The sequence below is a fragment of the Lithobates pipiens genome, unplaced genomic scaffold (assembly GCF_037356315.1).
Source record: "Lithobates pipiens isolate NorthernLeopardFrog02 unplaced genomic scaffold, aLitPip1_a1.2 Scaffold_18, whole genome shotgun sequence".
Classification (NCBI taxonomy): Eukaryota; Metazoa; Chordata; class Amphibia; order Anura; family Ranidae; genus Lithobates; species Lithobates pipiens.
In genome coordinates, this window is record NW_027507758.1 from 639,463,342 (window position 1) to 639,489,182 (window position 25,841).

General features: G+C 46.1%; 2 protein-coding genes across 2 annotated transcripts in view; one reads left to right on the top strand and one right to left on the bottom strand.

The window, feature by feature from the left end:
• Positions 1 to 25,841, bottom strand: part of LOC143989807 (uncharacterized) — a 117,891-nt gene that overhangs the window by 17,509 nt on the left and 74,541 nt on the right. The gene's annotated exons all lie outside the window — the stretch shown is intronic.
• The window catches only part of LOC143989917 (uncharacterized), a 34,049-nt gene continuing 26,037 nt past the window's right edge, over positions 17,830 to 25,841 (top strand). Inside the window, 7 exon segments of the mRNA XM_077490190.1 lie at positions 17,830 to 18,036; positions 21,492 to 21,619; positions 21,708 to 21,831; positions 21,948 to 22,045; positions 22,135 to 22,356; positions 22,436 to 22,642; positions 22,764 to 22,902. Of these exon segments, the coding sequence (XP_077346316.1) occupies positions 17,853 to 18,036; positions 21,492 to 21,619; positions 21,708 to 21,831; positions 21,948 to 22,045; positions 22,135 to 22,356; positions 22,436 to 22,642; positions 22,764 to 22,902 (1,102 nt within the window). The 5' untranslated portion in view covers positions 17,830 to 17,852.

The window sequence follows — 25,841 nt, forward strand, 5'->3', positions numbered from 1 at the left end:
ATTCCAAGTCTAGTAGCCATGCTGCAGCTCCACCAGATGACAGATCATTGTACAGGGCTGGTTGAAGTACTAAGTGTTCTCTGTGACCAATCACAGCGATCACATGACATTTGTACACAATGAATGGCTTTCATTCATAGCTATTTACAGTGTACTATTGTGATGATCTCTGTGAGTGGTCACAGTGATCACATGGTACAGACAGGGCCTATCACATCTGTACTATGTGATAGCTGTGACCAATCACTACTATCACAATAGTATACCCTTGTCATTCATAAAAATGATTGCTTCTAAAAGTGATCATCAAAAAATAAATAAATAAATCCTGATCACCACCCCAGAATAGTACTTGGTCAATATGTTAACACTGCATGTGTCCCTATGTAAAAAAAAAAAAATGATAACATTTGAAAATAAGTTATTATTTTACATATATATATTTTTTTACATACTGCAACCAGTCAGCATCCCTAGTCACCACCACACCAGTCATATGCTGTACTGCTCTGGTGATGTAAAAAAATACAATTATTCATTTTCCATAAAATTGTGTGTAGCAAGGTCCCCAGGCCGCCTTTGGTCTAATAAGAACCTCCAGGGCCAGAGATAGCTGACATCCTTCTGAATATGGTGGATCGTAAAGCATCAAGGGTTCAAGGTAGTTAAAGTTATTGGGCACCAGACACTTCTTGATTGCAAAAGAGATTATATTCCTCTTAACAGAACTTTTGGATGAGAGGGTTAGGGCCAGGACACCCTTAGGTAGTTGCAAGATTAATTGGCAGGCTCTGAGACTTCAACAGGAGGACAGCCATGCAAGGAAAGGCATCCAGAAAGACACTACATATGCATGTATAGGAATGATATCTCCTATGGCAACAGGCTTTAACAGTTCCTAACACAAAGCGTAACAGTTCTTACTGTAGCACTTACCCCCGAAGGAGTGGCTGGTTTGATTTGGGCCTGCACTCTAGTAACAAAACCCCACTAATTTGCCTCAGTCCCCTTGACACAGCTATGGTGTAATACAATACAATATAATATATCACAATATACCTGTATTGTCCTCTCAGTTTCCACTGGCTCTACCTGCTGAGAGAAAACAATACTCCACACAACAAGGTACTTAACCAAAGTATATTTTACTATATATATTTGTAAATAGGTGATTAGAGCAATTGTACTGCCATCCCAACATAGAATGACAGGACAATGAATTTTGATAAAACAGTTGCAAACAATATATATATATATATATATATATATGGGAGCTCCCCCTACTTTTATAGCTATGTGTGAGATCTCACATAAAGTACTCAGTCTTTATCTTCTGATCTTCGCTAGCAAGGGTAACTCCATATAAAATTGTAATCCAAGGTTAAAGCAGTTAAAGTTGAATTAAGGATGATCCTAGTGTTGCTTCCGCAAATATAGTGCTTGAAGTGTGATAGTAAGTAGGCCTTATGCCTTCCTAGCGTCAGTTGCTATATCCCTCCTCCGTGGGACTAAGTATCCCAGTGAAGCCTGTATATAAGTCTGACTAGGTGCAATAGTTTAGAAAACTGTGGGTAGGAACCCGCTCACCAACTGGATCAGAATCTTGGTATGGTAGCTTTGGTCCGGTGGTTGCAGCTTGCGTCTGCGTCAGCCGGCTCCGTCACTCCGTCCCATTCCGACAGGTGGACCTGGTCTTCCGATGCTCAAAGGAGTGTCTCTGGATCCCCTCAATCCGACCACTGTGTCTCTGGCACTTCAGGTCACTCACACAACCAAGCAGGGTTGCGCTCTGCAAAGGCAATAGGCTGCTTCCTCCGGGAGGCCTCCGCACAAGTCTTCACAGGTGGCCATGCGTTCCCCCGAGAGGCCTAAGATGGCCACTCAGGGTCATTTTATCTCCTACCCAGCATGCAATGCAAGAGAGGATGTCCATGGGTAGGTCACTCTGCATCCTGGGTAAAAGGGTCAACTCTTCAATGTAAATAACAGTCACTTCCTGTAAATGGTTCAATGCTTGAAAGCCAAAAATCATTTAAGTTCACGTTCCGTATTTGGCCGCTAGATGGCGCCAAACACTAAGCTCTAGAACCGTCCATAGACTTTCATTATAATTGCTAATACACATTCGAAGACAAGGATAGCAGTGCTACATTACACTTTCACTACATTCACTCCTTGTAGTTCTTCAGCCCACTGAGCTCCTGGTCTCTCACTAGACTAGATGATTCACAGCCACCCAGTCCCTTGAGCTTCTCCAATCTTCACAGTGGTATCTTCCTCAAGTGTCACCTCCGCCTCTCTGCTGGGTCCACTCAAGATACCTCTCAAGCTTCATGCCACCGGCCTGCTCGGTTCCTGGCTTGACACACTAGGCTGCTCTGCAGGCGTCTCCTCTGCTGGCTGGGTCCCTGGCTTGATAGTTCATACCCACTGAAGTTTCCAGATTCTTCACTGTCCCCGGTTGGTGAGAATACTGCTCCGGTACTTGCTTCAGTTACTCGGTCCCTGGTAACAAGGCGGACAGTCCCTTACTGGTGACAGTTTACCCTCTACCTCTGACCATGACAGGTTCTCCAGTACCGCCACTTCTGGTTGGACTGTAGGCCGCAATCCTAACCCTGCGCTACTCTCTTGCTTCTGGATAGGCCCTCAGACAGCCTAGCAGCCAGATGTGCCCAGGATAGGTCCAATCTCCAGCCTAGCAGCCCGGGCAATACAAAACACATCCACCTAGACAATAGGGATGAGCCAAACACCCCCTGGTTCGGTTACAAACTTTAGAACCCCATTAAAGTCTATGGGACTCGAATGTTCAAAATCAAAAGTGCTAATTTTAAAGGCTAATATGCAAGTTATTGTCCTAAAAAGGGTTTGAGGACCCGGCTCCTGCCCCAGGGGACATGTATCAATGCAAAAAAAGTTTTAAAAATGGAAGTTTTTTCAGGAGCACTGATTTTAATGATGCTTAAAGTGAAATAAAAGTGAAATATTCCTTTAAATATCGTGCCTGGGGGGTGTCTATAGTATGCCTGTGAAGTGGCACGTGTTTCCAGTGTTTAGAACAGTCCCTGCACAAAATGACATTTCTAACAGAAAAAAAGTCATTTAAAAATGCTTGCGGTTTTAATGTAATGTCTGGTTCCGGCAATAGGATGAAAATCATTGAGAAAAATGGCATGGGTAGCCCCCCTGCCCATTACCAGCCCCTTTGGGTCTTGTACAGATATAAAAGGGAACCCCGTACGAAATTAAAAAAGGAAAGGCTTGCGGGCCCCCAGGCCCTATATACTCAGTACAGCAGTATACAGGCGGTGCAAACAAGACAGGGACTGTGTAGGTTTGTTGTGTTAAGTAGAATCTGTTTGTAATTTTGAACTGGTAAATTTTTAAAGTGTAGCTCCAGTCAAAAAATCTATTTTTAAGCTTTATGGAAAACATAGGGGAGGGTTATCACCCCTGTATAATTTTTTTGCCTGCCCGTCTTTTTTCATCTCACTTCCTGTTATCTCCTTCCGTTTGCAAGTAGGAGACGTTTGTAAGTTGGATGTTTGAAATTAGGGTCCTGCCCTATATGCTCTGCAGAAATGTGGGCCTAAGGTGTTGGTGTTGTCACAACACTGTAAGCCCTCAAAGTGACTCTTGGTGGGCGCTGGAACGCCCTGCTGTGAACTATTATATCAAGAATTGTAATTACATGCCAATGTTGAACAGTGGTAGAAAAATTGGGCCTTTGGTGGTGGTGGTGGAGCTGGTGCCACAACACTGTAAGTCCTCACAGTTACTCTTGGTGGGTGCTGGAACGAGCCCTGCTGTGAAATATTATATCAAGAATGGTAATTACATGCACCTGTTAAACGGGGGCTGAAAAATTGGGCCTTAAGCACTGGTGCTGGTGCCACGACACTGCAACCTCTCCCATATACTCTAGTTGGAGTGCAGGAATGAGCCCTGCTGTAAAAGATTGCATGAAAAATTGTATTTACACGCCCCTGTTAAACAGGGGCTGAAAAATTGGGCCTTAGGCACTGGTGCCACGACACTGCAACCACTCACAAATATTGTAGTTGAGCGCAGCAAAGAACCCTCCTGCAAAATATTGCATCAAAAATTGTAATTACACGACCCTGTTAAACAGGGGCTGAAAAATTGGGCCTTAGGCACTGGTGCTGGTGCCATGACTTTGCAACCTCTCCCAGATACTCTAGTTGGAGTGCAGGAATGAGCCCTAATTACATGAAAAATTGGGCCTTAGCCACTGGTGGCCGCTCCCAGAACCAAAAATGTTCTTCCAAGCTATCAGCAGGATCATTGAGGAGGAAGAGAGTAGTCAGTCAGCATAACAGGATAGTCACTCAGCATCAGCACAGGCAGTCTTGAAGGGATGTGACATTTCTAAAAAATAAAATATTTGGTTACATCACCTTCAGGTGCTTGGTAGCTGGTGGTGATCCAAGACTGATTCATCTTTATGAAGGTCAGTCGATCACCCGAGTCGGTGGACAGGCGCACCCTGTGATCGGTTACAAAGTCTCCAGCAGCACTGAATGTGCGTTAAGAAAGAATGCTGGATGCAGGACAGGCCAGTAGCTCAGTTGCATACTGTGCAATCTCTGGCCAGTGATCCATCCTCAAGACCCAGTAAGCCAGAGGATTTTCGGTGGGAAAGGTGTCCAAGTCTGATCCTGCCCCTAGGAATTACTGCACCGTGTAAATCAGACGCTGGCGATGGTTGCTGGAACCAATCATACCTTGGGGCTGCAGATTAAAAAATTGTCTGAACGCATCAGTCAGACGCCCACCTTCTCCACTGCTCCTTCCGTGACTGACCGAAGCCTCAGCAACACGTTGTCCAGGACCAGGAATTTGTAACCTCCCAGTCTCTGGGAACGCGTTGCACAGACCTTTCTGCAAGGCCTCCCGGAGATGTCTCATCCTCTGCTCTCTCTGCGATGGCAAGATGAGGTCTGCAACCTTACCCTCGTACCATGGATCAAGGAGAGTGGCCAGCCAGTAATGATCCCTCTCCTTGATCCGCTGAATACGAGGATCCTTCCGCAGGCTTTGCAGGATCAGGGAGGCCATGCAGCATAGGTTAGCTGAGGAATTCGGTCAGGAGTCCTCTGGGTCACTAAGGACGACATGATCCGCAGCCACCTCCTCCCAGCCACGTACAAGTCCACAGGTTTCTTGGGACTTTTGGGACTGTAAATCATCCCTAGAAGACTGCTGCTGCTGATGCCGAGTGCCAGGCTCCACCTCCATGCTGACTCAATCCTCCTCCTCCTCGTCCTCTTCCTGTGTGACCAGTGGGACAGCAGGAACGCTGTGTGGATAAAGGGGGCCTTGAGAGGCAAGGAAGTCCTCCTCTTCCTGCCTCTGTTCTGCCTCAAGTGCCCTGTCCATTATTCCAGTGTCACTGATGCATGCACTGTCACTGCTAACCATCCTTGTGGCCTCCTCAAATGGTTACAGGACAGTGCATGCATCCCTAATCATGACTCACTGGCGTGGGGAAAAAACCGAGCTCCCCTGACCCTGACCTGGTGCCGTAGTCGCACAGGTACTCATTGATGGCCCTCTGCTGCATGTGCAGCCGCTGCAGCATGGCCAACGTTGAATTCCACCTGGTGGGCATGTGACAGATAAGGCGGTTCTTGGGCAGGATCAATTCCTTTTGAGCTCAGCCAGCTGAGCACTGGCAGTATATGACCAGCGGAAATGCACACAGACTTTCCTGGCCTGCCTCAGGACATCCTGTAAGCCCGGGTACCTGCCCAAGAACCGCTGCACCACCAAGTTAAGGACGTGAGCCACACAGGGCACATGGGTCAGTTGTCCCTGTCGGAGGGCGGAGAGGAGGTTGGTGCCATTGTTGCAAACCACCATTCCTGGCTTAAGCTGGTGTGGCGTCAACCACCTCTCGGCCTGCCCCTGCAGAGCTGACAAAATATCTGCCCCAGTGCGGCTCCTGTCCCCGATGCACACCAGCGCAAGCGCGGCATGGCATTTTTTTGCCTGCGTACTTGCGTAGCCCCTTGGACGCCTACGAAGCACCGCTGGTTCTGAGGACAAAGCACAGGAAAGGCCATGGAGGAAGAAGAGGAGGGGGTGGAGGAGAGAGGTGTTTCACAACCAGTAGTAGCATTTTGGAGGCGTGGTGGCGGAACAACCTCCAACACTACTGCACCTTGTCCTGCAACCTTCCCAGCTGCCAGAAGAGTCACCCAATGCGCCGTTTAAGATAGGTAACGTCCCTGTCCATGCCTGCTGGACCGTAAGTCAGTGGTAAAATGCACCTTACCGCTGACTGCCCTGTCCAGCGAGGCATGGACATTGCCTTACAGATGCCGGTAGAGAGCCGGAATCGCCTTCCTTGAGAAAGTGGCGTGTGGGAACCTGCCAATGAGGAACTGCACATTGCACAAACTCACAGAAGGGGGCAGAGTCTACCAACTGAAAAGGCAGCAGTTGAAGTGCTAGCAATTTAGCCAAGCTAGCATTCAACCGCTGGGCATGTGAATGGCTGGGAGTGAACTTCTTTCAACGGTCCAGCAGCTGGGGCAGGGAAATTTGCCTGCTACAATCGGATGTCGGTGTACCGCTAGCGATTGCCCACAAGGACTAGTTTGTGACACACTTAATTCTACACCTTCATTCCTCTCAGTGCAGGTTTGAGAGAGGACTGAAGGTATAGTGGGGTTGGAGATCCCAGCTGATGAGGAGCAAGGAGAGGTCCGCTTTGTTCTTTGGTGTGGGTTTTTAAGGTACGCTTGCCAACGAACTGCATGGCAGGTCAACATATGTCTGGTCAAGCATGTGGTGCCCAAGCGGCTGATGTTTTGGCCACGCGAGATACGCTTGAGACATATGTTGCAAATAGCAGCAGTGCGATCTGATGTACTCGTCTCAAAAAAGGTCCACTCCAAAGAACTTTTGGAATAACGCACAGAGGCAACACCCTGCACAGGCAGAGCTCTGTGGTTTGATTCAGTCGGTGTGCTACCCTTAAGCTGGCCCCTGGAGGGCATCCTGCCTCGTTGGAGATGTGCCTCCTCCTCCTCCTCCCTCCTATCAGGCACCCACGTGGAGTCAGTGACCTCATCATTCCTTCCCTCCTCATCACTGGAGCAAACCTGGCAGTATGCTGCAGCTGGTGGAACATGACTGCCAGATTGCTGTCCTTCTTGGGCACCCCCTCTCTCTGGGCTCACGCTACTGCCTTCCTCTATCTGGGTATCATCATCAGAGCCTTCAAAATGCTGGGCATCCTCCTGGAGCATGTACCCAACACTGTGCTCAAACAGTTCGGGGGATGCCTCAGGAGGACATGGTGGGTCTAGGGAAGGAGTGACTGATGCCATTGAGACGGGGGAAGAGGCCGCGTTGGCAGCTGCTTTGCCAGTACCCTGAGCCTGGTGGAGAGAGGATGAGAAGGATGAGGAGGGCTTGGTCATCCACTCTACCAAGTCTTTGGCATGTTGCGGCTCAACGCGTCCAGCTGCCGAAAATAAGGACAAGCATGTCCCATGGCCACGTGCTGAGGATGATGCACCACGTCCATGACCAGCACTGTTGCCTCTAGATACAGGGCCTGCTTGCCCTCTTTTATTGGCTCATGACTGTCTGCCTCTCCTTGTTGGCCTTCCAGACATACTAATGGCCTGCAGGGAGATGAGAACACCAGCAATTGGGGTAGCTTTAGGTGCACACTGAGCAGATGACACAGTACACAGACTGTAATTACTGCAGCTGCCTGTGGTATTGGATCACCAGAACACCAGCGATTTGGGTAGCTTTAGGTGCACACTGTGCAGATGACACAGTACACTGACTGTAATTACTGCTGCTGCCTGCCTGTGGTATAATATTTGAAGAACACGAGCAATTGGGGTAGCTTCAGGTGTACACTGTGCAGGTGGCACAATGCACCGACTGTAACTGCTACAGCTGCCTGTGGTATAGGACCAGAAGAACACCAGCAATTGGGGTAGCTTCAGGTGTACACTGTGCAGGGGGCACAATGCACCGACTGTAACTGCTACAGCTGCCTGTGGTATAGGACCAGAAGAACACCAGCAATTGGGGTAGCTTCAGGTGTACACTGTGCGGGGGGCACAATGCACCGACTGTACCTGCTGCAGCTGCCTGTAATATAGGACCAGAACAACACCAGCAATTGGGGTAGCTTCAGGTGTACACTGTGCAGGTGGCACAATACATCAACTGTAACTGCTGCAGATGCCTGTGGTATAGGACCAGAACAACACTAGCAATTGGGGTAGCTTCAGGTATACACTATGCAGGGGGCACAATACACCGACTGCAATTGCAATAGGTTCAAAGGACATTAAGATACTGTCTCTGCGTCTATCTGTCTCTATGAGTCGCAACACACTACGCAAGGCCACCACACAGGCGGCTTTATATAGTGTGGGGCAAGTACTAAACCCCTTGAGCCATAATTGGCCATGGGCATCCTGCTTGTAGCCAATTATGGCTCTCCTCTCTGACGGAGCTGTGATTGGCCAACTATGTGGGTCATAGTGCATGCTTGGCCAATCATCAGCCAGCAATGCACTGCGATGCCGCAGTGCATTATGGGCCGTGAGCGTCACTCGAATTTGGCGTGAATGGCCCATAAAATTATGGTTTAGCCGAATGGGCGAACAGTCGGTGTTTGAGTTGAACATGCGTTCAACTCGAACACCCAGCTCATCCCTAATTCTGAGCATGCATGGCACTTTGTCCGTCGGAATTGTCTACACACAATCGGAATTTAAACGATCGTATTTTGTTGTCGGAAAATTTTAGATCCTGCTCTCAAACTTTGTGTGTCGGAAATTCCGACTGAAAAAGTCAGATGGAGCCCACACGCGATCAGATTTTCCGACAACGCGATCCGATCGCACATTTTGGGTTTGGAAAGTCCGACCGTGTGTACAGGGCATAATAGAGGAATGGTTATGATGAAATGTTTCCCAGTGCTGCAGTTCCTCTGAACTCCACAAGATGGCGATCTTACTTTTACCCAGACAGGAAGTCTCTACAGAATACAGACAGGAAGGGATGTCAGATACAGACAGGAAGTGATCTACAATAAGTACAAATTAGCGAGGAGACATTGCTGGAAGTGGCAGCAGAGGAGGTAATAAGATCTTATTTTCTATTTACAACCAGTAACCCCCCGTCATGTCCGTCCTCTTCCTCCATAGTCACTGTGATGTCTTTTATCTCCAGCAGATGATGATACACACATATAAAGTGTGGAAATGTAGAATAATCCCTTTAGGATCAGAACATTTCCCCACTTACGGGGCCGGAACATTCTTTTCATTTCAGAAATAAATTCTAGTAATATGGTCCTCTAAACAAACATCGCTGACAATAAATAGACACAACAATGACCATCCTGACCATACATGGCCTACAAAGGACAATTATTACACTACACAGGCAGCCAATGGGCAATTTTTAGGAAAATACGTTGAAGAAAAAATTGCTCCCATAGGTCTGCGTATACAAACTTTTCCATCGATTCATAATTTAACCCCAGAATTTAAAGCAGCATGGGAACAAAATCTAACCATTTGTAGCATCAATCTAATGAAACAACTTATTGCACAGTATAAAATTGAGCTTGAAGCTCTCGACAATGAGATTTTAACTCTACAATCTAACAGTGAATCTCTAAAAATACTTGCGGCCTATGATAGACACATCCAAGACCTTAAGGAGTATATCACACGTATCACTAAAGATATTATTTTTAAAAAACACAGTAAACTCTCAAAAGATAGAACAGCATTTAGTGAGGGTTTCGCTTATCGATGGCAATCTCCTCCTTGGCAATACTATAAACCTAATGTTCGTAATCCTAAAAATAATGCTGGCAATTATTCTACTACTGACGATGAAACTGAATCAGACTCTACTTCTTTCCCCTCACAGCGGTCTTCTCGTAGAGGTGGTGGTTCTTCCTATGCTTCACCCCCTGGAACACGTAAGCGGGATCTTGGTAGGCTTGTGCAATTCGGCCGAATTTTGCATCTTTAAAAAATAACAAATTACAACGAATACGAAAGAAATATAACGAATGAATTCGACATGATTCGAAATTATTTCAACCACATTCGAAATTATTTCAACACAATTCGACATTATTTCAACTGCACCGCAAAATGTTATTAGTTATTAGAGCAGAGAATGACATTTTGCGACCCGATTTTGGGGCCACATATCTCGGGGTCACTTATAGCTAGAAACTCCAAATTTGGTATGCAAACACACTAGTACTAGCACTACAACATATCCAAATTGGGAGTTTCTAGCACCAAGTGACCCCGGGATACATGGCCCTAAATTCGGGTCACAAAATATTTTTGAATGCGGTTGAAATAATGTCGAATCATGTTGAAATCATTTCGAATCCGGTAGAAATATTTTCGAATTTGGTTGAAATATTTTCGAATGTGGCCGATTTTTCGAATTCGGTAGAAAACTAAACGAAATCCGAAAACGAATTTAAGGAAGTTAACGAATATAACTAAACGAAATTAATGAATTAACTAATTAAAACGAAACGAAACTAAACGAATTTTTTCCTTTTGCACATGTCTAGATCTTGGTGGTGGCTTTCATACACCATACACAAAGAAATGTCCCCCTACACATGATACTACCCTTACTCTACACAAATCACTGCATGATACCATTCCTTTGTTAGATACCAACACTTTGTCCCAAGGAAAATATCTGGGCAACACTGCCCTTCAAGCCATTCACCTCCTAAATTCACAACAACCCAAAAAGACTCCATCCAATGTTAATCTTGGTGGACCTTCTAATATGAACACTTCTGTAGCTAACAACACACAGGACATTAACACTTTATCAGCGACCCCTTCACTACCATCCCTACCTCTTATCACTCAACTTCAAATGTTCACTAGACAAAGCAACCTAGATGCACACGTATCCCCTTCTGTAAATTTTCAACTATCCTCACACCCCCCGATATTGACCTGACCCACCATTTGGAAATCATCAATCTTACCCCTTATAACTTCTCTCAGGAAGATTTAGAGGTCTTACGCTTAGGCCTAAACTTCTGTCCATCGCCTGATCTAGATAAATACGAAGTGATAAAAGATTTATATCTATTTGTGCGAAATCTAACGTACAAATATCTTTTTGATGGGGATCGTCTCCGCTCGGTACAGGACAAACAAATTTGAGAGAGTATTAAAAACTATACTATGGAGGATTTTAGAACACTCCGTGACCTTATCCTCCTTCTGGAGGAAAGCTCAACGGAGCAACCTTCTGATAATATAGATCTACAACCTACCAGTCATACATCATCAAATATTCCCAACTTTAAATCAAAATCTCAACGCTTCCCGGATTTAATGTCAAACCCAAATATATGGGCCTTTTTGAAAAGCACGGTCAATGCAATTAAACAACTACAATTGACACCCTTACCTAACAACTTAACTTCTTCTCAGTTTAAATCTATTTTCCGTATTAAAAACCATCCAGATCTGGAAATAAAACCCGCCAACAAGGGCGGAAACATCGTCCTTATGACAAACATTTTTTATGCCACTATGGCACTAAAAGTCTTGAATAATAGAGAATGGTATAAACCCATTTTACCTTAATTTATTCAGACTTCAAAAACTGAATATCTACACCTCATTGGACGTGCTTATCAAAAAGCATTGATCAACAAAGATGTTTATGACTTTTTAAACATTAAATTTCCTAGACTTGCCACATTCTACGTACTCCCCAAGATTCATAAACATCCCGTAAATCCTCCTGGTAGGCCCATTATATCGGGCATAGGCTCTCTTACGGAGAATGCACGTAGACTGGTGGACTCTGTATTAAGCCCACATGTACATGCACTACCCTCCTACGTTAAGGACACTATGGATTTCTTAAAACATATTGAGGGAATGGTCGTGCCTTCCGATGCCCTGCTCGTGACCCTGGATGTGGAGGCATTATACTCCAGCATCCCTCACGAGCAGGGCGTTGCGACAGCACGCACATTCCTTCAGGAGCAAATGAACCACAATTGGGACTTCTGTGAGTTCATACTAGGCTTGTTATTTTTCATTCTTACCCATAATTCTTTCGTCTTTGGAGATTTCCACTTCCTTCAGGTACAGGGCGTGGCTATGGGGACTGTATGCGCCCCGGTATACGCTAACCTGTACCTGGGGGGGTGGGAACGAGACATTTTCTCCAGCGATACTTTGTCAATGTATACGAGCCAGGCCCTCTGCTGGCTCCTATACATCGATGATGTTTTCGTTATTTGGACTGGAACCCAGAATGAGCTCATATCCTTTGTTGCACAATTAAATTTAAATAACTTTAATTTGAAATTTACCTTTTCAAGTCATTCATCTCAAATTACCTTTCTCGACCTTACTATTAAAAAAGATGAGAGTGGTTATATTGCCTCCAGTCTCTACCGAAAAGAGACTGCAGGCAATACTCTTTTGCACGCTACCAGTGCACATCCAGACCCCTTGCTGCGCAGCATTTCCTATGCTCAATATATCCGGCTACGACGTAATTGCACATATACCTCTGACTTTGAGATTCAAGCCAAATTACTTCAAAAACGCCTAAAAGCCAGGGGTTACAGTAAATCAACGTTGCGTAAAGCATATAATAGGGCGAAATGCCAAGCTCGTGCTACTCTCTTATATAAACCACAAAACAAGTCGAAGCAGATGAATAGGGTACGTTTCATATCAAAATTTTCCAATCATCACTCAATACTACGTAATACTCTGGATACCTTTTGGCCCCTCCTTACAGAAGACCCTATTGTAGCTAAATACATAGAAAAGAAACCTCAAATCACTTTCTGCAGAGCTAGATCCCTACGAGACATCCTTACTACAAGTCACTTCAGCTCTAATTCCCAGAGTCGCCCATCTCATGGTATTTTTAGATGTGGGAAATGTCCATTTTGCCCCCTGATCAGAACTGGCCAATCCTTTGTTCTGTCAAACGGAGAAACCTTTACCCCAAAATTCTTTGCGGATTGCGACACACGAGGCGTCATCTATCTTATGACATGTGAATGTTCAGCTTTCTATATAGGCAAAACGATCTGACAATTTAGGGCATGAATAAAGGACCATGTCTACTTCTCATCAGGGGGCAAAATGGTGACATCCATCAGTAGACACCTTGATCTCTACCATAAATTCAACACATCAGTGATATCGTTTGTCGCATTGGATGTGATACCACCCAATCCGGGTGGTGGAGATTGGGATAAATCCATCTTGAGAAAGGAGACTTTGTGGATAGAAAAACTCAATGCGATTTTCCCATTCCTACAAACCCTTTCTATAAACAATTTTTTGCCCTGTTTTCTCCATTACAGCTTATCTGCTCCTTTAAAATTGATGATTGTACAACTAACTCTCCAATATACACTCCTTCCGACAACCCCCTTTCAACAATTAACACACTTTATACATTAACCTTATCCCACGCTACATTTCCTTACATATTCTTCTTTCCCTATTTTATTTCATTTCATCTTGTTTCTTTCTTTCCCCTTGTTGTTTTTGTTATTACTATTATATCATATATTCTCATTCTTTTCCTGTCCATTGGGATTATATAACTGTACCTATTTACACTAAGTTTATCCTCTTTGGTAAATTTATAATATGGGTTTTCTAATGTTCATCATAGTCTTGTCATTCAGGGAGTCTGCGCTGGGGGGGCGCTGTGCCGGCCATTTGGACACTGTGCGGCCGGTAAGCGCCATAGACTTTTCCTGTTCTTTGGCGCATTAGGAGGTCCGCACGTGGGCCGTATTTACATCACATGGCCCGACGTTTCTGACTCCTTCCCCGGGCGTTGCCTATCCCTGCGTCCCACCCCTTCATGCCTGGGTATGACGCAGGCGCATGGGGGGTGTAGGCGGTCCGGCGGGGGGTTGCATGCCCGGAGATATCGGCCGGCCCACTACATTTTACGGATTGGCGTTTCAGCCAATCATATAGTGGTGGGCGGACGGCCTCCCAGAGTTAAACAACCGCCCTGTAGCCATCATTCGGCTATGGCTGGTTGTTAAGTGCTTAAAGGGGTTGTAAAGGTAAATGTTTTTTCACCTTAATGCATTCTATGCATTAAGGTGAAAAAACATCTGACACTGCCGGCGCCCCCAGTCCCCCCGTTTTACTTACCTGACCCCTCGAAAATCCCGCGCTCGCCCCCGCCGTCCTCTTCGCCGCTCAGCCTGGCCGCTGATTGGCTGGAGTGGATGGATTGAAAGCAGCACAGCCATTGGCTCGCGCTGCTGTCAATCACATCCAATGACGCAGCGCGCCGGGGGGCGGGGCCTTGTGATACAGCGAGCGGCTATAGCCGCCGGCTGTATCACGGGAGCGCGCCCGCAGTGCTTCTCACCAATGCGAGGGAGCTCGCATTAACGTGAGAAGCACCTGCGGGAGGAAGCTGAGACAGCCGCCGAGGGACCCCAGAAGAGCAGGTTCGGGGCCACTCTGTGCAAAACGAGCTGCACAGTGGAGGTAAGTATGACATGTTTGTTATTTTAAAAAAATAAAAATTTTTACTTTACAACCCCTTTAAGGTCGAATCTGTCATTGAAGGCTTATGGTGTCTGTTGAATGTTGTAAGAAGATTCGACGGAGCAGCTAAACTGTACGACGCCGCAATCGTACATTTCCGGTCGAATGTTCCGCCTACAAGCTATAGTAGAATTCTAATGTTGTATGACACTAGTAATAATTATATTTATTAATTATTATTACTAGTCAACCAACATTAGAATTCTTCTATAGCCTATGGGCGGAGCATTTGACCATAAATGTCCGCTCGCAGCGACTGCTTCGTCGAATCTTCATGTCGAATCTTTTCTCTGTCGAATAATCTTGGACTAATAGAGTTAGGTTAGACACATTCAACCTGTTTTGCTATTATCTCTATAATGTTGAATCTTTTCTCTCTATGTTGAATAATCTTGGACTAATAGAGATAGGTTAGGCACATTCGACCTTTTTTGCTATTGTCTCTATAATGTCGAATCTTTTCTCTCTGTGTCGATTCTTTTCTCTCTATGTAGAATAATCTTGGACTAATAGAGCTAAGGTTAGGCACATTCGACCACAGGTTCGATGGACACAGATCGCTATTGTCAGCGGCATGTCGAATCTCCTATCTATATCAAACTGTTGTCACAACAAAAACTAAAATAAAGCATTTGTTTATGCCGGATCTTTCTGTTTTTGGATTCTGCACGTTCGTTATCGTTTGTTAAAACGGTAACGAAAATACCCAACATTTGGACGAAAATGCATTCGGACGAAAACAAATGCACATGTCTACTGAGAAGCAGAATAGTGGATCCTGTTTGCGGTTGGATTGGGTCATTGCCAGATCCTCCTCGCTCACTCCTGCAAGTCTGCTGCGCTTTCTGTCATCTCCCTCCTAGATTCCTCCTCCTCCAACCGCTGTTCCAGCAGGAGCTCCGCCTCTTCATACACACTTGGTGCTCCGCCTCTTCATACACACAGAGCTCCTCCTCTTCATACACACTCAGAGCTCCGCCTCTTCATACACACTTAGTGCTCCGCCTCTTCATACACACTCAGAGCTCCGCCTCTGCATACACACTCAGAGCTCCGCCTCTTCATACACACTCAGGGCTCTGCCTCTTCATACACACTCAGAGCTCCGCCTCTTCATACACACTCAGGGCTCTGCCTCTTCATACACACTTAGAGCTCCGCCTCTTCATACATACTCAGGGCCCTGCCTCTTCATACACACTCATAGCTATGCCTCTTCATACACACCCAGGGCTCTGCCTCTTCATACACACCCAGAGCTCCGCCTCTTCATACACACTCAGGGCTCCGACACTTCATACACACCCAGAGCTCCGCCTCTTCATACACACTCAGGGCTCCGCCTCTTCATACACACCCAGAGCTCCGCCTCTTCATACACACCCAGAGCTCCGCCTCTTCATACACACTCAGGGCTCCGACACTTCATACACACCCAGAGCTCCGCCTCTTCATACACACTCAGGGCTCTGCCTCTTCATACACACCCAGAGCTCCGCCTCTTCATACACACTCAGGGCTCCGCCTCTTCATACACACTCACTGCTCCGCCTCTTCATACATACTCACAGCTCCGCCTCTTCATACACACTCACAGATCTGCCTCTTCATTAAGGAAACACCCCTCCGGTTCGGTTCACACCAGAACCTGCGAACAGACCTAAACTTCGTGTGAACTTTAGAACCCTATTAAAGTCTATGGCTAATTTGAAAGGCTTATATGCAAATTATTGTCATAAAAAGTGTTTGGGGACCCGGGTCCTGCCCCAGGGGACATGTATCAATGCAAAAAAAAGTTTTAAAAAGGCAGTTTTTTCGGGAGCAGTGATTTTAATAATGCTTAAAGTGAAACAATAAAAGTGTAATATTCCTTTACCTGGGGGGTGTCTATAGTATGCCTGTAAAGGGGTGCATGTTTCCCGTGCTTAGAACTGTCCCTGCACAAAGTGTCATTTCTGCAGGAAAAAAAGTCATTTAAAATCACTCGCGGCTATAATGAATTGTCGGCTCCCCGTAATACAGAGAACAGTAATTGAAAGTCATTCATAAAAAAAAAAAAAGCGTGGGGTTCCCCCAAATTCAATTACCAGGCCCTTCAGGTCTGGTATGGATATTAAGGGTAAAAAAAAAATGAGGTGGAGTTCCCTCTAAAAATCCATACCAGACCCTTTATCCAAGCACACAACCTGGCAGGCCACAGGAAAAAAGGGGGGGACAAGAGAGCGCCCCCCCTCCTGAACCGTACCAGGCCACATGCCCTCAACATTGGGAGGATGCTTTGGGGTCCCCCCCAAAGCACCTTTTCCCCATGTCGATGAGGACAAGGGCCTCATCCCCACAACCTTGGCCGGTGGTTGTGGAGGTCTGCGGGCGGGAGCTTATCAGAATCTGGAAGCCCCCTTTAACAAGGGGACCCCCAGATCCCGCCCCCAACCCGTTTAAAATGGTAAGGTGGTACATTGTACCCCTACCATTTCACAAAGAAAGTGTAAAAAATTGTTCAAAAAGACACACACACCGTTGCAAAAGTTCTTTAATAAAAATAAAAAAAAGATTCCAGCGGTGGTAACCCACTCTTGCTATCCAGTGACAGATGATCATCTCTCCGGGGAGCAGCGGTGGTGACCCCGCCCCCTCTGATGTAACAGAAACCTGCGTTACATCAGAGGGGGGCGGGGTCACCCACACGTCATTGGGGAAGCTAGGCTTTCCCCTTGCGTCAGAGGGGGATGGGGTCAGGTGACGGGTGGCCCCGCCCTCCTCATATAAAAGGTGTCAGGCTGCCAGGATACACTGAGAAAGGGGCAACATCTTGTTACACCCACTGGAGTTTTGAATTTCACACTTACTTATAACAGTAAAGTGTGGTTATATTGTAAAATACAGTACTTAGAACTCTGTCTCTATTTACATGTTGAATTTTAAAAGCAGCCAACTTCTGTCTGATTAGCAAACCTATGTTATTAGTAGGCTTGTCGCTACTTTTAAAATTCAACATTTAACCAGTCAGACAGATTTCTAAGTACTGTATTTCCCTATATAACCTCAGTTTACTCTTATAAAGAAGTGTAAAATTCAAACTCTGGTGGGTGTAACAAGATGCCCCCTTCTCAGTGTATACTTACTGTGGAGAAGTGCAGGGTGTAGCAAGATGGCGGCGACAGAACGTTGCTTCAGTTACACATTCTAACGGGTTGCCGAATCTGACAGAACACCATGTTCACACTACAAGATGTTTCTCTGGGCTGCAGTTCTTCTGAGCTCCACAAGGTGGTTATCTCACCTCTACCCAGACAGGAAGTCTCTATGGAATACAGACAGGAAGTGATGTCAGATGCAGACAGGAAGTTGCAGTTTATAAGACGTAGAGAGAAAACTGCTGGATCTGGAGGCAGAGGAGGTAATATGTAGATTAACCCCTTCAGGGAGATCAGTTGGTGATGAATATATCTTCCTTCCAGATCTGGCCATACATGGTTCAGTTTTATCGTTCATCCAGCGGGATGAGAGGAAAAAACTGAAGTGATTCCCCCATCCCCCTCCATTGTGTGGATGGGGGAATCCTCCCCGCTGTACTATTGTAGTCTGACGATGGGGGGCGCTCCTCCGCTCTCAGAATACACAGATCAGTGATGAAGCTATTGGCTGCAGCTGTTGATGGAGTGACTTTTATCCGGCAGTGACCACACATGGATGGAAATGTGACCGATCCCTGCTGAACCAGCTGAATTTCCGTGTCTCTATGGTCACCATAAGTCTGGGCTCAACAAATCCCAGGTCACCATGGTGACTAGAAATGGCGTCCTGGCCCCTGGGCTCTTGTCAGCCCATTCTCACTGTCGGTCTGAATAATGTTTCTGCCTGAAACCCGGACACATTATTCAGACAGGAATGTGGCTCGGAGCGGGGCCAGGCGGGAGGGGGAGGGGAGGAGGAGGAGATGATGGCACCCGACCTGTGAAGTCAAGAGTTGGACTGGACAGGACAGCGGCATGAGAGGACTCATCTCACTGAGCTCCCGCTGCCCATCTTTCTCCTTTCCGCGGCCGCATTACTGTCACCATCGGCTCCTGCTTCCACCCACAGCTGCCTGTGTCCCTGCAGAGCCCTCTGGCAGAACAGAGAGGAAGGAGCGGGACCAAATCTCCAACATGGCGCCACCTTGGCACTGCCACAAAGATCCCTACAAGGTGCTGAGAAACAGGACTACAGAGTCCTTACAGGAGGAACCAGGACAAGCCTGCAAAGCAGCCAGCTAAGAGACCAGCCAGGGAGGGACATGCTGCTTTATGTACACAAGATGTCCTCTCCATCCACTCTGCTCTCACACACTGCTGGGGGGGATGTACAGGACATGCAGGAGGACACGGGGAGGGGGGATTGCATTACTGTCCTACACCCCATAGTCTGCGGGGACCTACATCCTTCACCCCAGGTCCTGCATTCTGCACCCCATGTTCTGCACACTACGCCACTGGTTCTACACCCCATTGCCTGCATTCTGCACCCCACACCCAATGTTCTGCATTCTGTTCCCTTCTCCTGCACCCCATTTCCTGCATTCTGCACCCTTGTCCTGCACCCTGAGGTGACCTACACCCTTTTCTGATACCCTGTACCCCAAGTCCTGCATTCTGAACCCTTCTCCTGCGTCCCATGTTCTGGGGTGGCCTACATCCTTCTCCAGTACCCTGTACCCCATGTCCTACATTCTTCACCCTGCACCACATGTCCTACACCCTTCTCCTGCATCTTGCACCTCAATGTACTACATTCTGCATCCTTCTGCACTTTTCCCTTCATGTTCTACATTTTGCACGCTATTTCCTGCAATCTGCACCCTTCTCCTGCATCCCATGTTCTGCAGTGACCTGCACCCTTCTCTGGTACCCTGTATCCCATGTCCTATGTTCTGTGGTGACCTGCACACATTTATGGTACCCTGTAACTCATGTCCTGCATTCTGCATCCCGTGTCCTACACCCTGCTCCCCATGTCCAGCGTTCTGCACACTGTATTTTTCCCCTGCACCCCTTTTCCTGCATCCCATGTCCTGTGGTGACCTACACCTTTCTCTGGTACCCTGTACCCCATGGGGGGAGAACCACTGGGGGAGTCAATAATAGAGAAAGATCTGGGGTTCCTAGTAGAAGACAGAATTTTCTCCAGAGATAAAACTATAATCCTGGCACTTTATAAAACTCTTGTCAGGCCACATTTGGAGTATTGTGTACACTTCTGGTCACCAGTCCTCAGGAGGGATGTGCTGGAGAGAGTCCAAAGAAGGGCAACTATAGTAATTAGGGGGCTGGAGGACCTCAAATGTGAGGAGCACAAGCGCTATATGTTATTCTTGCTGGAGAGGAGACTCTTGAGAGGGGACATGATAGCGATTTACACATATCTCAGTGGTGATCCCAGCATAGGAAAAAAGCTATTCAATCTCAGGGGGTGTGAGAGGACACGGGGACACACAATGAGAGTGGAGGAGAATCGGTTTAACCTTAAGCTGCGTAGGGGGTTTTTCACTGTCAGGGCGGTAAGAATGTGGAACTCTCTTCCACAAGTGATGGTGGCTGTGGGGAGTATTGATATTTTTAAGAGACTCTTGGATGTACATCTTAAAGAACACAACATACAGGGATATGGGAAATTATTGACACGGACACACGTGCCCCTACACAGGTCAGACTGGATGGACTATTGTCTTTATTTAACCTTACCTACTATGTAACTATGTCCTGCATTCTGCACACTGTACCCTTCTCCTGCACTCCATTTCCTGCATTTTGCACTCTTCTCCTGCATCTCATGTCCCTTGGTGACCTACACCCTTCTCTGGTACCCGGCACCCCATGTATTGCACCCTACGCCACGTGTCCTGCATTCTCCACACAGCACAACATGTCCTACACCCTTCTCCTGCACCTTGCACCCCATGTCCTGTACCCCACAAATTACTCAAAAATGACTTGCCCTGACCCAGGCGCTGACAACCCGCACTTACCTTAAAAAAACTGTCTCCTAATTTTTTTTAGCTGGCTCCTAGATTCAAAGCAAATTTGTCAAGCCCAGCCTTATGTGGCTTCCTCCCCTCCCCCTCAACTCCTTCATTATGTAAGTCATGCTGAGATAATCTCTTGGATGCGCTCACTTGTTGCTTGTCCTGACCTTTATCCTGATTCCTGGATCTCCTCCTCATCTCTCCTCCATATCCTCTTGCACACCTTTTCTCCACACCTGCAGTGATCCTGGGGGGTGGAAACTTGGCACCAGCACTCAGCAAAATCCATCCCCACCATTAGGAGCTCTGTAGAAAATTGTCTGCTATTTACACTCCGTTCCTCCGCACGTCACCTGATCACATGAGAGCTTACTTTCACACATTCCTGACAGAATTCTGTATGGTAAAGGTCAAAGTTCACTCTTCATTTTAGGAGAGGAAGGACGCACCCAGGAACAATGATTTGATTTGCACGGGAGCCTCATATAGAGGACCCCTCAAATCTCCCTCTCTAAATGTCTCTTCATCCAGAGATTATATGTCCTATGACATCACACTGACGTCACAGCTCCTCCTCCCAATGTCCCTCCATCTGGATTTTTTTGTCTGATGCTCTTAGGATGTGGGCGGACTCTTGCCATCCTCACTAGCAAAGTGGGACTGTTGGTCCTGCATTGTATGTAATGATATTAGAATGTCTGTAACACATTTTTAACCTGCATAGTGGGGGGGGGGTCCTGTGTAGGTAAATTATATCTCAGTCTAAAATTAGGCTTTAATAAAATTGAGACCTGAATGGAGAGGTGAGGAGGATTCTGGGAATATCATTTGATTTTACTATTTGTGTTCAGATCTTGAGTTTTCCTCCTGTGAAGTCTGGAGATCATATGACCATCACATTGCCTCCACCTCCCTCCCTGATAGAATAGAGAAATACAAAGAAGATTCTAGAAGTCACCAGAGAGATGATGGAGGAGAGGTGAGGAGGATTCTGGGAATTCTGGGACATTATCCAGTAACAGACAAGGGATGTGTCTGGATGGTGACTGTATCATTGTGTGTGTCAGGTTCCTATAAGGTGTCAGGATGTCACTGTCTATTTCTCCATGGAGGAGTGGGAGTATTTAGAAGGACACAAGGATCTCTACAAGGACGTCATGATGGACAATCAGCCGCCCCTCACATCACCGGGTAAGAGGAGACTTTATTGTAAAGGAGAGAGCAGTACGGAGGCTCCACCTAGATCCCCCTTCATCTGATAAACACATAGAAACAATGTATTCAGTCAGTGTGTGTGTTTCCTACAGATGGATCCAGTAATGGGAACCCACCAGAGAGATGTCCCCGTCCTCTGTATTCCCGGGATTCCACACAGGAAGGTCACACCATCCCCCACCATCATCAGGTAGATGAGGAACAATCACTGATAGTATCATTAGGATCTGTACATTATCTGCATTGTTACCATTGATGTCATTTTTATTATATATTCAGAGTGGAAACCTGAGAGATTCTAAAGTTGAAGTTAAAGAAGAGATAAAAGAGGAGGATGATGAGGATGGGGTGACGGATGAGTCTCTAAAAGAACACAAAGATCTGTACCAGGACACCATGGTGGAGTCATCCAGCTACAGAAACCCACCAGAGAGATGTCCCCGTCCTCTGTATTCCCGGGATTCCACACAGGAAGGTCACACCATCCCTCACCATCATCAGGTAGATGAGTGACAATTATTGGTAGTTCTGATTTATACACAGCATGATTGTTACAATGAATGTTTTATTATATATTCAGAGTGGAAACCTCAGGGATTATAATATTGTTGTTAAAGAAGAGTATAAAGAGGAGGATGAGGAGTATGGAGTGATGGAGGAGTTTTCAGAAAGACACAAGGATATGATGGAGCCACCAAATACCAGGAACCCACCAGAGAGATGTCCCCGTCCTCTGTATTCCCGGCATCCAAAATGGGAAGATCACACCATCCCCCACTGTTACAAGGTTGGTGGGATGAAGGTTATAAAGCACACTTATAGAGACAATGGGTGGATTGTTTATGTGATGTCACAATAATAAATCTTCTATCTTACAGATGATATTCTCTCTCATTTTCTTGGTTTAGAGTGGAGATCCAATCAATATAAAAGTTGAGGTTAAATCCGAAGAAGAGAGGTATGTGAGGGATGATCAGCAGTCTATGGAGGAGGATGGAATAACGGGGACATTTATAGAGGAGGACACTCCTACAGAGATCAGCACAGGTGGGTCATTAACACTAAATACATTCCTCCACCCATACTGCTCACTGATTGGTCCAGAGTAGGGCGGGGGCTGGGTGATATCAGCCTGTAATCCCCTGGACACTTTCCTGAGCTGTGTTCCCCGTCCTGTATTCCTGGATTTCTCTCCGATAATCTTCCTTCTCTGTGCTGCCGACACAATTTTATGGATCTAGACTGGATTTATGGAGATTCTGGGGATCAGCTGGCAGCAGAATGTTCATTTTTACCATAGATGTTACTAGACCTAGGCACCTGGGGAATGTGTTTTTGGTCTTCTGCCCCATACCAGGGTATAGCTAATGTGCCATACATACTGTGCCGCCACATAGCACCTTGGAATCCCTGATTGGCTGAAGCAATGTGAGAGCCATGATTGGATGTTGTCGTGATGACTCATTGCTCTTAGTCCCATCCCACACTATAAAAGTATTCTTTCCATAGTGGCCCTTTTTATTGTGATATTGGCATGGAGAGAGATAGAACATGGCTCTGTTCAGTGCTATTAGACAGTTAGTGTGCTATAGTGTACTATTGTGATGCTATTGTAAGTGTAGAATATCAGTTTAGTGTGAATCTAGTGATAGTTCAGTCAGTGTGAGTCTAGTGATCGTTTAACATAGTATATTTCAGTGCATTACAGCAAGTTTAACGTTGTATATTTCAGTGCATTACTGCAAGTTTTATGCTGTATATTTCAGTGCGTTATGTGCCATTTAACGCAGTATAGTTCAGTGCGTTTCTGCAAATTTAAATTTGAACACAGTATATTTTAGTGCGGTATGTGCTGTCACAAAATCAATTCCCACACTCCGCTTGAGTGCTTCCATCATATATTGCTATCTCCCAGTCTGAATATAGATATCAGATATTCCAACCACTTGCAACCAATAACTAGGCAGTACTCTTTGGCTGCTGAACATGAACTGTTTATTGAAAAATAGGTAACACTGGGGACAATCCCCCTCCCTTTTCATTCAGGACGGGGTAGTAATCAGCAGGGAGAGCTGTTGGAGGAATTTCCCACTCCCTCCTCACAGCAAACGTGCATACATATCCTATAATACTTTTCTCCCAAAGAAAGACACAATAAAACAATGGAATATAGCCACACCTAACAAACACATAGCAACCCCCACCCACCTCAGACCATCTAGCAATGGTCTCTGATGAACGGTGGACTTTATCTTTATATATTCTTTAGGTCAGACTGGGGTTCTCGGTCACCCTGTGCCCCTAATAGACACAGGATAACTTACACATAGGGGGAGCTGGACAAGGAGCTTCCAGTACTCTCCAAGGTTACATGGGTTGAACAAGCCCCTCACCCAAAGTGACTCCCGTCACATGTGCCATTTAACGCAGTATAGTTCATTGCGTTACTGCAAGTTTAATGTCATATATTTCAGTGTGTTACGTGCCATTTAACGTTGCATATTTCAGTATGTTACTGCAAGTTTAATGTCGTATGTTTCAGTGCATTAACACACTGAAATATACTGCGTTAAATTACAGTTAACGCACTGAAATATACAGCATTAAACTTGCAGTATCTTCCATTTATCGCAGTGTAGTTCAGTGCATTACTGCAAGTTTAACACTGTATATTTCTGTGAGTTACGTGCCATTTGACGCAGTTTATTAAGTGCGTTGCTGCAAGTTTAGCGCAGTATATTTCAGTGCGTTATGTGCCATTTAACGCAGTATAGCTCAGTGTGTTACTGAAAGTTTAATGCCGTATATTTCTGTGTGCCAGTGCACATTTAATACAGTATATTCAGTGTGTTACTGCAAGTTTAACGCTGTATATTTCATTGTATTACGTGATGTTTAACACAGTATATTTTAATGCGTTACTGCAAGCTTAACAGTGTATATTTCAGTGCATTAGTGCACATTTTAACACAGTATATTTCTGTGCATTACTGCAGGTTTGACGCAGTATATTGCAGTGCGTCAGTGCAGTTTTACTGCAGTATATTGTAGTGTATCAGTGGAGTGTGTCTGTGTATTGACTATTCAAGTTAAAGTGCATCCATGTACACATTTCCAAATCTTTATTACATTTTGCTTATAAGCACCCCCCACTCCCCCCCCATCATGTCTGGGAGGACAACAAGGAGAGGCAGACGTTCCTATGGCTTGGTCTATGTGTCCACAGGCAAAGGTGGACATGGTTAGTCCTCAGGCCGGGCATCATTTCCTCTGTTTAGTTATGTTGCCCGTGCTATCCAGCCACAGCATGCAGAGGAGGTGGTGCACTAGTTTACTAAACCATCCTCCTCATCCTTTGTCACCCAAGCAGAGACTGTTGCGCAGTCCACTGCAGCTACCAGAGCGGCTAAACCTGCCTCCTTGACCTTAGCTATTCCTGCCCTAGCCCCAGCATCAGACATGGAGGAGTCAGCTGAATTATTTGAACACAGCATCAGCCACTTGATCCTCGAAGATGCACAGCCATTACTTGATTCAGATGTTTGTTCTGAGGTTGAGGAAGGCAGGAACATGAGCCTACAGAGAGGTGAGAACACTGGTACCCAAATTGGCAGTCATGTTCCCCCAGCGGCAGCATATTGCCAAGTTGTCTCTAGTGGTAATGAGGATGGAGGAGACGATGATGAGGTCACTGAACTGGCTTGGGTGCTGGATAGAGCAGAGGAGGAAAGTGAGGGTGAGGCACAACCCCAATGAGGCAGCCACCATGGAAGAGTAGAGAGCAGCCACCCTATTCCATCACATTGTGGAACTGTTACCTCTCAGCCCACTTCCTACAGCTCAGCTGTCTGGGCATTTTTTTAGCACATGTGCAGCTGATAGCACTTTTTGCAATTTGCAAACTTTGTCTCGAGCACATCAAGCGTAGCAAAAACACCACCCATTTGGGTATCACATGCTTGACAAGGCATTCAGCTCATTGGCAA